The 14,290-nt window shown below is 49.0% G+C and overlaps 7 protein-coding genes across 7 annotated transcripts; 3 read left to right on the top strand and 4 right to left on the bottom strand.

Moving 5' to 3' along the window:
* Window positions 1–477: 477 nt before the first annotated feature.
* Window positions 478–2,791, bottom strand: LTR84_002960 (uncharacterized protein; the record flags this gene model as incomplete). The annotated part of the gene is made up of 7 exons (XM_064846560.1): window positions 478–549; window positions 614–1,331; window positions 1,389–2,112; window positions 2,177–2,261; window positions 2,325–2,380; window positions 2,466–2,633; window positions 2,716–2,791. The coding sequence occupies 7 exons, from the start codon at window positions 2,789–2,791 to the stop codon at window positions 478–480; spliced, it is 1,899 nt and encodes a 632-aa protein (XP_064706170.1).
* Window positions 2,792–5,880: 3,089 nt separating this feature from the next.
* Window positions 5,881–6,692, bottom strand: LTR84_002959 (uncharacterized protein; the record flags this gene model as incomplete). Its single annotated transcript, XM_064846559.1, has 2 exons — window positions 5,881–6,222; window positions 6,279–6,692. 2 exons carry the CDS (start codon window positions 6,690–6,692, stop codon window positions 5,881–5,883), a joined length of 756 nt encoding a protein of 251 aa, XP_064706169.1.
* A 1,046-nt stretch (window positions 6,693–7,738) lies between these two features.
* LTR84_002958 (uncharacterized protein) lies at window positions 7,739–8,281 on the top strand (the record flags this gene model as incomplete). The annotated part of the gene is made up of 1 exon (XM_064846558.1): window positions 7,739–8,281. The coding sequence occupies one exon, from the start codon at window positions 7,739–7,741 to the stop codon at window positions 8,279–8,281; it is 543 nt and encodes a 180-aa protein (XP_064706168.1).
* A 524-nt stretch (window positions 8,282–8,805) lies between these two features.
* On the top strand, window positions 8,806–9,798 carry LTR84_002957 (uncharacterized protein; the record flags this gene model as incomplete). Its single annotated transcript, XM_064846557.1, has 1 exon — window positions 8,806–9,798. The coding sequence occupies one exon, from the start codon at window positions 8,806–8,808 to the stop codon at window positions 9,796–9,798; it is 993 nt and encodes a 330-aa protein (XP_064706167.1).
* A 441-nt stretch (window positions 9,799–10,239) lies between these two features.
* LTR84_002956 (uncharacterized protein) lies at window positions 10,240–10,656 on the top strand (the record flags this gene model as incomplete). Its single annotated transcript, XM_064846556.1, has 1 exon — window positions 10,240–10,656. One exon carries the CDS (start codon window positions 10,240–10,242, stop codon window positions 10,654–10,656), a length of 417 nt encoding a protein of 138 aa, XP_064706166.1.
* Window positions 10,657–10,780: 124 nt separating this feature from the next.
* LTR84_002955 (uncharacterized protein) lies at window positions 10,781–12,970 on the bottom strand (the record flags this gene model as incomplete). The annotated part of the gene is made up of 1 exon (XM_064846555.1): window positions 10,781–12,970. One exon carries the CDS (start codon window positions 12,968–12,970, stop codon window positions 10,781–10,783), a length of 2,190 nt encoding a protein of 729 aa, XP_064706165.1.
* Window positions 12,971–13,012: 42 nt separating this feature from the next.
* Window positions 13,013–13,956, bottom strand: LTR84_002954 (uncharacterized protein; the record flags this gene model as incomplete). The annotated part of the gene is made up of 2 exons (XM_064846554.1): window positions 13,013–13,914; window positions 13,950–13,956. The coding sequence occupies 2 exons, from the start codon at window positions 13,954–13,956 to the stop codon at window positions 13,013–13,015; spliced, it is 909 nt and encodes a 302-aa protein (XP_064706164.1).
* Between the last annotated feature and the right edge of the window lie 334 nt (window positions 13,957–14,290).

The raw sequence follows: 14,290 nt of genomic DNA, 5'->3' as shown, positions 1-14,290 counted from the left end.
GCTCAAGTTGTAGAATGGAAACTAAGATCTTTCGAGGACTGCTGTTCTTATACCTGATATGACCCTCCATTCTACCCTTCCCAACTCTATACAAGAAGGATCTGTTGTCAGGCTACTGTTGCGAAAATCACCCTACTCGAGTGGCATACTGTTCCCGAGATCATTTATTTATTGCTCCGCTGATAGGACCACCAGACACCCAAAGCGGCCTGGTCTTAGAAGAGGAAGGGTGCTGATGGTGGGCCAATCTGATGGATTCAATGTCAAGACTCTGGTAAGTGAGAGGTTTTCCACGCCGCAGAATTGGGAAGGGCTTGTAGAATATTGGGCATAGAGACATCATTACACGTGGTTGTGGCACCTCAATGTGATATTGCCTAGAGTACCCGAAATGTCTGCCTTTTCCGTTACCCACTCCATGCGAATCTTTTGCCGCAAGTCTGCATATCGGACCTCAATCCACCCAAGAGGAGCTATTCACTGGCCTGCACTGATCGAAGCTTTCTTCCCCGTGATCTTGATGCGTCCTTCTAATCTGGGCGCAATGGCCTGGGCACTCATTGTCAGTAAACACAATCATACCCACAGTGCTCGTGATGGTTCGATCACTTACCCTCGTCCAGTCCACCATGAACTCACCCTCAGAAATACTATCACAGCACTTCGGTGCGCCTTTGAGGCCTGCGAGTCGCCACCACTTGCGCATAACTCTTCGAATGATCTGCAGTTCATGCTCGCTCCACTTCTGTGGGATATGGACACGTCCATGTTCACCTTCATCCTCCGAGTCATCGAGTGGAGTGATTGTCCCAGTGGCGGCCATCGACCCTCTTCCACGCAAGCTATCTCCAGATCCTGCCTCCGTGGTGGGTTCAACCACGGGGTGCGTCGCATGGAGGTCTTCCTTCACACCTTCCCAATGCCTGTTCAAACTTTTGCCCCAGTGTTTCCACTTACCTAGGATCTTCAATGACATGAAATATTGCCGCAGCATCATGCTGATCAATATGCCATTCTCCTCCGAAACAATCTCCTCGGCCACTCCGCCTTCAGATTCGACAAGGAGGGAGTCGAATCCATCTTTGCCTCGACCCATGTAGCCACGTGTCACGACCACATACTTTCGCTCGAGATCAACAGGCTCGCCGCCAATCTTGATCCAGCTAACTCGATTACCACTCGGCTTCAAAGGGTCAAACTCGAACTTGATGTTTGACACTTGTGGGAAGCGGCCTTCTAATGCAGGATAAGTGGAAACGGAGTTCTCCAGAGCGGCACTGATTGCGGCTCCAGTTATTCGGATCACTATGCAAGGATCCTCGAAAGGGAAGCTACACAACCTCTTAGTTTCCAATTGACCATTCATCAATGATTGTCGACCGACTCACCAATCCATGATGTCCTTCAGACGCAAGACTCCCGGTGGATATATCTGATCTCCACGGATTGTACCCGACGCCATGATGCAGCAATCTCCAGAGTAATGTGATCGCATAAGATCGCAAATAAAGTTGCCGTAGTTGGACTCCTTAAGCCGTACGGTCGTAAATCGGGCATCAAGAGGTGCAGCCGTATACCCAAGTGGTCTCCCCAGTTTCGCCTTCAATTTTGCGGTCAGTCTCTCAGTGAGAGCAAGCGTGTCTTCATCCTCGGCTATGGCAGAAGTGATGTCTTGCCTCACTATGTTGAAATCCCAGCCTATACCATTCGTCTTTCGTCGGGCTTCGATGTAGCTGAGCTGCTTGAAATCACTCCCAGAACGTAAGACATGGGTACCACTGATCAGCGAGTGGTTGTAGAAGTGATCATGCCCACCAAGAATGATATCTATCAGGCCTTCCGGAGTCTTCTCTGCAAGCTTGTTGTCGTTAGGTTCTCGTTGATGTGTGACTGCGATGATGATCTCCGCTCCTTGTTCTCGCAGTCCAGGTACCAATTCTTGCGCCGTAGCAGATGCAGATTTGTAGATCAAGTCGGGCGGCAACGTGTTGATTGTGGCCAGCCATTCGCGCTCAACAAGTCCAATTACTCCAATTTTGATGCCGTTTGATGAGGTAAGCATTAGGGTCTTTTGTGCGTTACCAAGAGGAACACTGTCTCCAAGGGCCGGATCTACCGGGTAGAACGTATGAGAGGTCTTCTTATGGCCGGATATATACATGAAAAATTGACCTACCTAGGACATTTGCAAGGAGCCAAGGGAAGGTACACTGTGATGTCAAGCTCCGAAATTGCCGAACACCGAAATCGAGATCATGATTCTGCAAATTGTGAGGATCAGCAAGCGTTCAAAACGAACATCTTGCACACCTTGCAGTACTCACTCCTACACAGGCAACATCTGTTCCAATGTTGTTCAGAATGGGCACCATATGACTTCCTGTGTATTTTCGTCAGCCTCGTCAGTCCACGTGACCCTTTCAAAAATGGCCCCCTTTTCGAGCAGAAATCAGCTGAATCCTTACCCTTGGTGACACTGCTCTCCAGGCTGGGATTGAATGCATCGCCAGAGAACAGAGTCACTAGCTCTGGCTGTTCTTTGAATTTCTCACCACTGCGGTAGTGGTTGATGACTGTTTGAAAGCGGGCAATCCCGCCTACAGGCTCAGCTGAGGAGGAATCCAGATGGTAGACTGGACGGCGTCAAGATTAGTGCTACTCATAGTAGAGTGCCAAAGGGAAAGAAAGTAGCGTTTCTGTCTCTCCCCCACTTACCATCATTGAAATGTAGAATTCGGAGGTCTGGTGGAGATGAGGTATCACCACCAGCGTAAGTGACCGCCTCCTCCATAATTGGTTCTCGGAAGTGATCCTCACCTTGAACGAACCAGAATATCTTGGATGAGCGGTGCCAGGAGACTTAGACTTCGCAGAGCCGAGCCTTTGGCAAGGTGAGAGATGGAAGAAATCAAATGGTCGCGTGCTATGTCAAAGTTGTGTAATGTTTGCTTACCGTAGGCAAAGGTCTTGACGGGTAAATGATCGCTCATGATTGGGTGCGGAGTGCGGTGAAACTGCTTCAGGTCTCTCGGAGCGAGCTGAGCAAGCCTAAATTTTGGGGGCCGATCATTTGCCAAGTCGATGATTGTGTTAGGTGTAACTACAGCCTTGCTTAATCATCACTCCTGGCTATATTGGGGCGAAAGCAGCCCCTTTTCCACACAGACCGCTTCCCCCATCGCCTTGCCACTCAGCCTATTCATGCACCAGACTATACACGTAGTATTCATCCAACCAATGGATCATTCTAGTATTGTCGAGAGCCAATGAACGTTTCTTTGCAGTGCCTGGGTTGATGAAAGCTCACACATGCTTCAGTGCTACTACATTCTCCCCCTCGATTTCCTCAACAGCCCCCTTGTCCTCGACAATTCCCTGCCCATCCGCAGTCAAATGAACGGCAACCTCATCACCAAAGAGTGCTCCGATCTCCTCGATTGGGATTCCCTTTGTTTCTGGAATCCATATATATGTGATCGTGAAGCCAACGACACAGAGTGCACAGTAGATGAGGTACATTTTCCAACCGCTTGTCTTGTCAGTAAATAGCCTGCACAGAACATGAGAGCACTTACAGATTCTTGAATGCTAGGCCGGAAGGTGCTGTGAATGTGATAGCTCCCGTGAATGTGGAAAATAATCCTAGACTCAAACCTTTCGCACGGATTGGCGTTGGGAAGACCTCGGCCACCCAGATGAATGCTGGAGCATCCAAGCACTGAAGGCCAAGTCAACATTAACCATGACACCAATAGGCATATGTCCACATACCTGGAAAAATATGATGTATATGAATATAAAGAGGACGCAAGCGGCATTACCGGCCTTGTTGTCCGATCCAAGATACTTCATTGAAAGAAGAGCTTCGCCCAGAAGGCAACAGAAAAGTCCAGGGAAGCCAATCACTGCAACTTATTAGCTTCTGAAACCGGGATAGAGCGAGGACAAGAATGCCACTTACAGAACAACGTCCGTCTTCCGAACTTGTCCACGATGAGAATACTGACAAGCACTGCAATTGTCCCAACTGTGCTATGGACGGCTGAATACTGTTGTCAGTATTCCGGATATTCACAATATTTTCCAGGTATGATGACCTACCATAAATGATAAGTGGCATGTCACCGGTCATGTTGAGGCTTCCAAATATCACAACAAGGAAGTTGGTGATACCATAAATCTATTGTGCTTAGCTGACAGTTCGCGGGACGGATAAGCCATCATGCCTTTCACTTACTCCTGTCGATTGTATACTAAATCTGCAGGTAACAATCAGTCGAGTTCAATTTTACGTTGGAACATACTCACAAGAGGAACATCACCAACAGAGTGCGCCTCCGCCAAGAGGGTATAGTGAACATCTGAATAAAACCGGCTCCTAGTTCTTTCTCATACTCAACTTGACGAACAATTTGAGTAAGCTCAGCGCGAGGTAGACTTTCGGATGGATCAGAGGAGTCTCGATGGAGAGCTCGAAGGACTTCCCATGCTTCTTCGTTCTTGCCGACCCAGACAAGATATCTAGGGGATTCTAGAGTGATGGAGTCAGACTATTTCCCGCGAAGCCTGCATGATATAACTTTACCGGGAATGAACGGCAGCCCGATCAGGAGACCGATTGGTCCAACACAAGCTAGAGCGAGTGGGAGCCTCCATCCCAGCGTGAGATTGGTAGCATGGTACGCCCCGACTGAGATCCATGCACATCTGTCTCTGTCAGTAAGAAGCAACATAGCTTGTAAGAGAAACGCCATACATGACATAGCCCATTCCAAACGACATGACAGTAAGACCGGTAAGAAAACCTCGTCGCCGAGGTGGTGATATCTCAGCCAAGTAAAGAGGCACAAGCGCCAGTAACATGCCTAAGCCGCACCCCTGAAGTATGCGCACCGTGATCAACATCGCAATATGTACCGATCCTGCAGCCAATGCTCCACCAGCAAGACCACACGTCGAGGCAAAAGCCAATGCCTTCTTACGGCCGAATCGATCTGCGATGAAACTCTGGATGAGAGCTCCGATTGCTGCTCCAAAGAAGACCAAAGCATTGACTGCACCAAGGATTTTCGCCGTGTCTGTAAGATGATTGCATTAGTGTCTCAACTTACAAAGCGCCCACATGCTGCGAGGATTTCTTACAAGAGCTTGTTGGGTCAAGACCGAAGTACAGATAGAAGCCTGGCTGGCCAATGCTAGTGACGAAGACAGCGAAGCCAAAGCCATATGAGAAGCCGCCGAGGGCAACAATGGAGCTGATTCGCACCGTGGTAGAAGTGAGGCGTGTCATCTTGAGCTTTGAATATTCTCTCCTGAGCTCAGATCAGAATTGAGAAGCTCTCGAGCAGTCACAGGACGAGGCAATGAGCCAGGAATGAACCAAGTCTTTATAGATACAGTCGGTAACTCTACGTCAATTGATTGGCTCACATTACCAGAAAATCTATCTTCACCCCGTGGGGAAAAGACTCCTCGCTAGATGACCCGGGAGTTCGATATGAAAGTGGGGTTCGACACATCTAGGCCTGGAGTTCCGGACAAATAGACACGAGATATTGCTCTCCTAGTGGGGCCACGAATTTCTTGTGAAACAGTATTGGTTGTTCTGCTTCGATGGTCTGTCCTGCTGTGTGGTCTCAATTTAGCTTGAGGCTTATCCTTTGGGCATCTTAAAGCTGACCTTACATTTCTGACCCTACATATGCTTGCATGACAGGGTGAGGTCAACCCTTTAAGTCTCAATGCTCGCCCGGAGTCTCATCTTCCTGTCTGCATATACACGCAACGTCGCTCAGTGAAAGCCAAAGTACAAGCTTTCATGTCTTTAGATCCACAGTCGAAGCTCTAGATACAAGGAGATGGATTTTCTTAACACCGGATTTAGACTACGGCAGTCTTTCGGATCGCATCAAGCATGAGTGCACGCTCAGCGAGATGAGGCGCATGTCCAGCCTTGACATGCTGAACATCCACTGGTCTGCCGGTCACAGTTTTGAGCAGCTCAATCATCCCTTCTTGTGACGCCAGGGGGATAATCACATCCTCATCACAGACAATATAAGAGACATCAACGTCATTATAGCCTGCGTAGCTCAAAGGGCTATCGTAACTAGCCACTGTATGCACAGACATTTTGTTCGCCCATTCCAATGCTTCCTTCTCAGGCAGACCGGCGAAGGTCAGCTTCGAATTTGCAACAGGGTCCGTTGTCATGTAGTCGCCCTGAAGGGAAGTCAGTCAATGGAAAATGATATTGTCGCGATACTATCTTTTCTTACATGCACAGTCAAGAAATCTGGAAAAGTGTCCCCCATACCAGCTCTCAATGCCACTCCCACGGGCAGTGCTAGAGCAGTGGTATATACAATGCGAGTTACCCCACCCTTGAGACCTTGTGCTTCTCGAGACTTCTTGGAGATATCTTTGATACTCTCAGTCCCTGGAATGCCTCCATATGAGTGCGTATGGAGATGTACATCTTTCCCCTGTTCAATGTATTTGGAGGCAATCGCCTGTATGGCGGCCGCGTCATCTTGTACAGTCGCTGGTGGCTCGGGAGAACGGTCGATAGTCGACGGCAAATCGACGACCTCTACCTCATACCCATATGGTTTCAACTGTTCCACGAAGTCGTGGTACATAAATGCTCGGGCGAATGCCCCAGGGACAAAGATGAGGACTGGTTTTGCCATCGTGTAAGGTATTGGATCCACAGAGTTTCTAGATCTAAACAAATGCTGCAATCGACAGAGATTTGGCACCAGAGTTATGATGATACAACCGAAACGTACTTTCAACGATATATCTCATGTTTAAGTATGTTGTCCACAATGCTCCGTCGTCGGTGATTCGGAGAGAGTGGACCTCGACATAAAGAATTCGCCTTTGGAATGTTGCATAACCCAACCTCCTGACAAATCCATCACTATTGTGTCGAGGTCGAAAGGTCGTTGCCTATATCGATTCCTAGATTTCCATGTTGTTTCGCGAACGACTCAATCATGTTTTCAGAGCAGATGGTAGTTCATCCGATATCTGGTGCGCCAATCCCCACTTATGAGGCGCCTGGGCTTGGACATCTTCGAGACGCACCTCGGCCATAGACCCAGTTTCTCATAGGCCCCACGGTCAGAAATTAAGTAGTTTCCCACCCGTCATTTGGGTCATTTGTGAAGTCCAGAACAGTGATTCGCTGGACTGTGAATTAGATTCTCGGTTCACATCCCTGCCACCCCTCCAGATGGAAAGAAACGGTTAGGCTTGCCATGCTAATGCAGTCACGCATTAGTTGCAGCACTCAGATCTTCGGCGGGGGTTAATTACTTACTTTTAGTCCTTCCCATCAAGCTATCACCTGAAGATCTGTTGTACGTTTGGCTCGAAACTACATCCCTCGACAACGATACTCTTTTACTTAGTGTCCAACTTCCTCTCAAGGCTACGAAACATGTATGACTAGTCCTCTGTAACGGTCCCGCATACCCCTGAACTGTTACGATGGAGCCTACAGATGCCCAAAGTCAGAATCCCGATTCGTGGTATGGTGTGGTTGATCCAAGGAAAAGAAAACAAATACAGAATCGGCTCGCTCAGAGGGCACGACGTGAGGCGCCTCGCTTACTGTCTTCCCCATATTCTGTCATCTGAACTGACTGAAGTGACAGGAAAACGCCTGTCAGAGTGCGCCAAAAATCCAGAGCAAGCGGTGGTCAGCCAACGTAGATCATGCGACTCAAGTATGAGAACTAGCAAAACGTACGCTGTTTCCCTGAACTGTGATGCGCTTGACAGACTTTTGTCGGATGATTTGAGAAACAAAGTCCCATTATGTGTCGATTTTTCTCCGTGGACGACCCCTGGGAAGATCGGCTTGTACCAGCCAACATCACCACCTTTACCAGTTGATCAGGTCCTCCTGCCGTCTGATCCCAAAACTGGTGCCATAATTGCCGTCACTGAGAATGGCACGCTTCTTGGTCTGACTTGTAACGGATCCAAATTCGACAGGTCGGCGCCTCAACCACTCAGCGTCCCGGAGTCGCTCTACCCGACACCACTGCAACTTGCAACGCCGCATCATGACTGGATTGATCGATTTCCATTTCCAAGATTTCGCGACAATTTGATCATCCTGAATGATACGATTGACGTAAAAGATATACTGTGTGATTTCTTCCTGATGCGATCGTTTTCGGTCAAATCGAATGGGGCTTCGTGGGATCCTGATGCCTGGCTTATCAGTCCCGAATTCAATCAGAAATGGGGATATCTATTTTATTGAAACACTTCGTCATATTAAGGGTTTGTCGGTGCCTTCAGTGATGGTAGTTCGTCACGTTATTGCATTGGACCTATCTTCATTCGCTGAAATGGGACACAGTCTCTCGGATTATTGGTCTACACCAATCTGAGCTGATGAGAATGAGTATTATGGTGCAAAGGCACCGAGTTCATGAATATTATAATATCATACTTACAGGTCGGGCTGAGGTTACAGAGATGGAGTTCTCCGATTTCAACCTTTGTCAGCAGTACCTACGGCACGGTATGACATACCGATAACTCAAGACATATCTCGGTAACCATGTCCGATATACTCGCTGTGACTCTTATCGTCCGACTACGACTACGTTGATCATTGGAGAAGTAATCAAGTCTTTGTCCCAATATATGATAATTGGCTTACATCTTCCCGTCGTTGCCACGTGCCTCCCCAAGGCACAAGAACTCCGTTGTTTAGATCGGGGTCGAACTGGGAGCCATAGCCCGTCTTGACCAACTACAGCCTCGACCACCACAGGAGCTATGACGTCCACGAACATATTGATATTCGGCGTTGGCAGTATCGGGGCAGTGTATCTCTACCAATTACAACAGGCCGGGTGTAACGTGACCGCGGTGTGTCGGTCGAACTACCAAGCAGTGAAGGACGACGGCTTCACGCTCAAAAGTGTGCGATTTGGCGATCAGAGATACAAACCCGGCCTTGTGGTACGCAGCGTGGCAGACTGTCCATCAGACAAAATCTACGATTTCGTACTAGTCTGTGCCAAATCATTCCCAGGCAGCAAGCCCTCTTTAGCGGACATGATCAGACCGGTGATGGTGGGCCGTCCACAGACCGCCATCGTCCTCGCACAGAATGGCATCAACATCGAGAAAGAGGTCGCTGATGAGTTTCCGGAGAATCCGATTCTCAGCGGCGTAGTGTACCTGCCAGCCACTCAGACTGCACAAGGGACGATCGAGTATCCAGAAATGCTCAATCTTCTCGAGGTCGGCACGTATCCAGCCGACGCACCGCGCTCGCATAAATCCGCCGCTACAAGGTTTGCAGACTTATTGATCAAAGGCGGGGGTGGAGCAGAGGTTCACGAAGACATCCAGATAGCTCGGTGGTCCAAATTACTGATGAACGGCCCTTGGAATCCCATTGGCGCGTTGACTCTGTGCACCGACGGTGATTTCCTGTTGACTTCGACACCATTCGCATATGACCTGGTGTGGGAGGTCATGTTGGAGATCATCGCGCTCGCGGCCAAGGTTGGTATTCCAGGCATTGACGTGAAGGAAGCGGAGAAGAGGATTAGTTTGTCAAAGAGGAGGGCGGAGACGGGAACTGGACGCGAGATGAGTATGCTACAGGATGTCAAACAGGGCCGGTCGTTCGAGGTTGAGGCGATCGTTGGAAATGCTGTGCGGTTGGGTCGGGATCACAGTGTTCCTATGCCTCGTTTGGAAACTATTTACGCCCTGCTGAAAGCAAGACATTTTGCATTAGAGAAAAATGGGAAATAGTGCAGACACTGATGTGCAATTGGGAATATAGTAAATTCTTGCTGTCCCCAGAGTTGAAGTTCTTTTGCATGTGGGGATGTGGTTGAGCTTTGCAGAAACCTGGTGATCATATCAGATGTATGTCGAGGCTGTATCCATCTGGGGCCCGGCCGCGTAAATTTGGAGATTTCGATCGCTTCCGCAGATCATGTAGAGAGAATCACCGACATCGGTGCCCGATCGGTTATCATCGCCGCCAGGGCCCGAGGGTGTGAATGCAGAGATGACTTCATCGCGAAAGCACGACATGCCAGGCCAAGGATCCCCTTATTCTCATTGAAGAGCGACGATTATCAATCCACACAAAGACAGCCCATGAGTCGTCTTCTGAGTCCTCATACATCGAAATTAAACACCAGATATCTGATCACAAATTAATAAAGACTAATATTCCCCACCAAGATGCCTATGACAATAGTCCGCAACTCGCGCACCCCCGGGGTTTCGACCGAAAAGCGCGGAGCAACATTCACAGGCGATGTGTGGGCGGACCCCATCCTGACGGCCGAAGGCATCACCATCGGGCACGTCACATTCACGCCGTGCGCCCGCACACACTGGCACCACCACGAAAACGGGCAGGTGCTGGAGGTCAAAGTCGGGTCCGGATGGATATGTGATAAAGGCGGGGAGCCCCAGCGTTTGGAGGTAGGAGATATTGTTTGGGCACCACCAGGCACGACTCACTGGCATGGCGCCGACGACGGCAGTATGATGACGCATTTGGCTATCAGTCATGGGAAGACTACATGGTTGGATCCGGTTACGGATGAGCAGTATCAGCAGAAAGGCAAAGCGGGAGAGTCTAAAAAGATCTGAAAATAGCTTGGTGCTGGTGGTTTGGATGTCACGGTCTTGATTGATACTATTCGCTTTGATATCGGACGACGACCTTTTCGAGGGTGAAGGAATCTTACAATCAATACACAATATGATAACGTGGCTAGCTCGATGATCGGGGCGGCAGCCTGGGCGGTACTGGTTTCCTCCGTATTGATGGATCTGTTGTTCGGTCCTCACCTATTTCACCAGGAGTAGGGTTGTCCCCTTGCTCATGTTTGTTCTGGGGTTGCGGTGGCTTGAGCACTAATGATAGCTGCCAATTCGCTGAATACCGGAATGATTCAGGTACCTCAATTGTGGGTGCAGGTTGATAGGAGCGGTATGTTTGTCGAGGGCGCCATAGTCCAGGACGACAGCCGGCATCCTCCAACATGATCCTGATTCTATCGGCTTGATCCAAGTCCTTGAAGCCCTGCGTCATGTCATAAGGTGATCTGAGATTGCGATCCATGATATTCAAATCTGTACCTTCCCGGGACAAAAGCTCATCGATGCAGGAATCAACCTTGCCTTCAACAGCGAGATGAAGCAACGTCCTACCTACATGGTCCTGAGCGTTGATATCTACAAGGCCAGTTGACAGTAATAAAGCCATGACGGCTGTTGATCCGAACAATGCTGCCAAATGTACCGGAGTCCGTCCATCGGAGTCTTTCATTGACACCTGGTCTGGAGCCATTTCTAGCAGTGTTTCAGCTATCGAATGTAAATTCCATGTTGCAACATAATGCAACAGGTTTCGTCGCTTGTGATCGACGCTCTCGGGACTGAACGCTCGGCGATCGAGTATTATACGGAGCACACGATCTGAGCCTGCTTCGGCTGCAGCATGCGCTGGGGTCATTCCTTCATGGTCTTCCATATGGAAATCGGCTCCAGCGTTAAGCAGTTTTTCCGTGCCGAACCAATTCCGCACCTTAGCTGCATGGTGAAGCGCTGTTCGCCCATTCTTGTCCTGAATATTCAACCTAGATCTCTGCGTACGCTGAACACAATATTCGAGCACAGTGTGCCATTCCTCCAAAGCAGCATGCATAAGAATTGTCCTCTGATTCATATCTCTCTCGCGATCAACCTCAGTTCGAAAGTTTTCGATAGCAATGAGCGTCAAGTCATCCCAGCCCTGAAGTGTTGTGAGAAAAGCCACAGAGGTCGGATTTCTATTCGGTGACCTCAGCTCAAGTCGTTTCTGCGCTGCCTGCATGCGTGGATGCTTGATCATTATATCTGCTATCGAGGACATTCCGAGAACACACGCATGTTCGAGGGGCGATGTGTGATACACTCCCAGAACACTCTTATCATTGCCGAGTAATCGCTGATGCGATAGATCGACGAGCGGATCATCTAAGATCTCCAGAACAGCCCTTCTCATTGTCATGGTAGCTGCTTGATTGAGGATATTCGGATCATAACCAATTCCTGGAAATTCCTGTCGCTGCTTCTTGGCAAGGCTAAGGAGCATGATAACCTTGTCCTCGTCTTGTTCATTGACAGCATGGACTAAAGCACTGATTCCGTCACGATCGGGCATATTCATGTCAGCCCCTAGATTGATGAGCAACTGGAGCATAGCATGGTCAAGGTTAGGAGAGTGCAGGACCGTGCCGCCAACAGCCATCTGAGGCCTGCGAAAATCCTCCGACGCGTTCATCCATGTTTTATTCAGTTGATTGATATCTTCCCCGCTCTTGATCAGTCTTCTGACGAAATGTATGTTCTGGAGGAACACAGCAATGTGAATCGGTGGTGGAAGGCTCAAATCTTCGTAAAACTCTCGGCCGAGGTACCAGCCACGTTGTGCCCCTAGCGAACCATCATAACGAGCCAGCATCAACCACAACGTGGTTTCCTTAGGCCTTCCAACGAGCGATCTGAATGCTTCCCAAACTTTCAAGTCTTCGCCCACCATGCTGGCATGGTAAGACCAATTGGCAGCAGCATAAGGAAGTAGATAGTATCTGGCAGGCAGATCGATCATCTCACTTTCATCGCGAATGAGCGTCTTCGCTAAAGCTGCTTGAATGGCCTCAGGATTAAAACCTCGGATGGAAAAGCACTTAAGGCAGAGTATGGCGATGTTTGAGTGCAGCTTGACAGCATTAATGCGATACTGTGCTCTAGTGTTGGCGCTAAGAAAGAAGTCTTTGATTGAGGAGTGGGCAAATTGCACGTTGTCGTCAGTGCCGACACTGATCAACTCAGGGCACAGATCTCTCAACGCCCTTGGACTGATCATTCGTTGCAGCGTAGCCTGGTAGTCGTCAGACTCATCAGCGTAATCACGCATGGCAATTGCAAACCGCAGCTCATTGATGTGTAATGGTCTAGTTTACAAAGTGAGCCACGGGAAGGCTTTCAAAGCCAACGAACGAGAGGTGGGAGACAGTCGATTGAGGATATCCTCATATAGCATCTCGAGTGATGAAGGAAGTTTTTGCAGCTGAGACAGATTCATAGCAAAATCTTCGGGCCGTCTGGCATCCCGGCATAACTCGTACCATGCAAGCACAGCCCACAGAAACATCCCTCGGGCTTTTTCGGTGATGCGTTCCACAATTTCATACTGCAACTGGGTAGAAAGTGTATACCTTTGCGCCAGTTCAGTAGTGCTGCCTTGAACGAAGTGTCTGACATCTCTTTCGCTGCGGATTGAAATCGAGGGACAAGACAGACTTGTCTCCAGGCTCGCAGTGGGACGGCTGGTGACCAGTATTTTGAGGTTGCGCGGTTCAATTTGAGGTACCACATTTTCTATCAGGGATTTCAGACCGGTAGAAAATGCCCTCAAGTCTTGGTCGAGCATCTCGTCAAGACCGTCAAATACAAAATAGGTGGTCCCCCAGGTTGTTGCCAGTAGAGCAGATTTGACGGCTTCCCATAAAAGGTTCGGGCTTGATAGAAAAGAGTAATCCAACCTTGATTGTCGTTGTTGTCGAAAGCCTTGCATGGCTTTGGAAACTTCCCGGGGGCTCGCCTTTAGAAGCTGGTGCAAAATAGCTTTCAGCAGGTTGCTCTCCGATTGCAAATGTCGATTGCGCTCACTGCAAAAGAAATACGCCAGGAAGAGACCATGTTCTGAATCTGTTTCTGCTCCAACGGAGGCTTGAGTTTTCGATCTGACATATGGAGCTTTGAAGACATCGGTTATCAAGTACTTGGTGATCACTGACTTTCCAACACCAGCGTACCCGCGTAACCAAAGCAAGTCATTCTTGGACTCGGTATGCCAGGCTACAAAGCTCAAGTGAGATGGTAGCCAGACACACGTACCATCATATCTCGAGGGCACACGATCCATTTGTGTATCATAATCGACAACGTTCAACTGCTGTGAAAGATACAAGATGGCTTCAAAGGGTTATTATCACTTAAGAGGAAATTTACAATAAAGATACTCACCATTGAGAACGCTCTGAGGGTCCATTGGTCTTCCCTCCTTCGCCTCTCTTAGCGCAAATTTGACGGCGTCGAATTTCTCACTATTGATGTTCGAGAAGCGTACCATTTCACGATGGTTTGCAGCTATAGGAATAATCTGCTCACTCGGTAACCCGAGGACAGCAGAATCTCGCTCGACCACCTGTGGATCAGGTAGAGCAAGGATGTG

This window comes from Exophiala bonariae (genome assembly GCF_035927105.1).
Source record: "Exophiala bonariae strain CCFEE 5792 chromosome Unknown scaffold_14, whole genome shotgun sequence".
NCBI lineage: Eukaryota > Fungi > Ascomycota > Eurotiomycetes > Chaetothyriales > Herpotrichiellaceae > Exophiala > Exophiala bonariae.
Note: the sequence above shows the minus strand (reverse complement) of the source record. Positions and strands in the feature narration are given on the sequence as shown.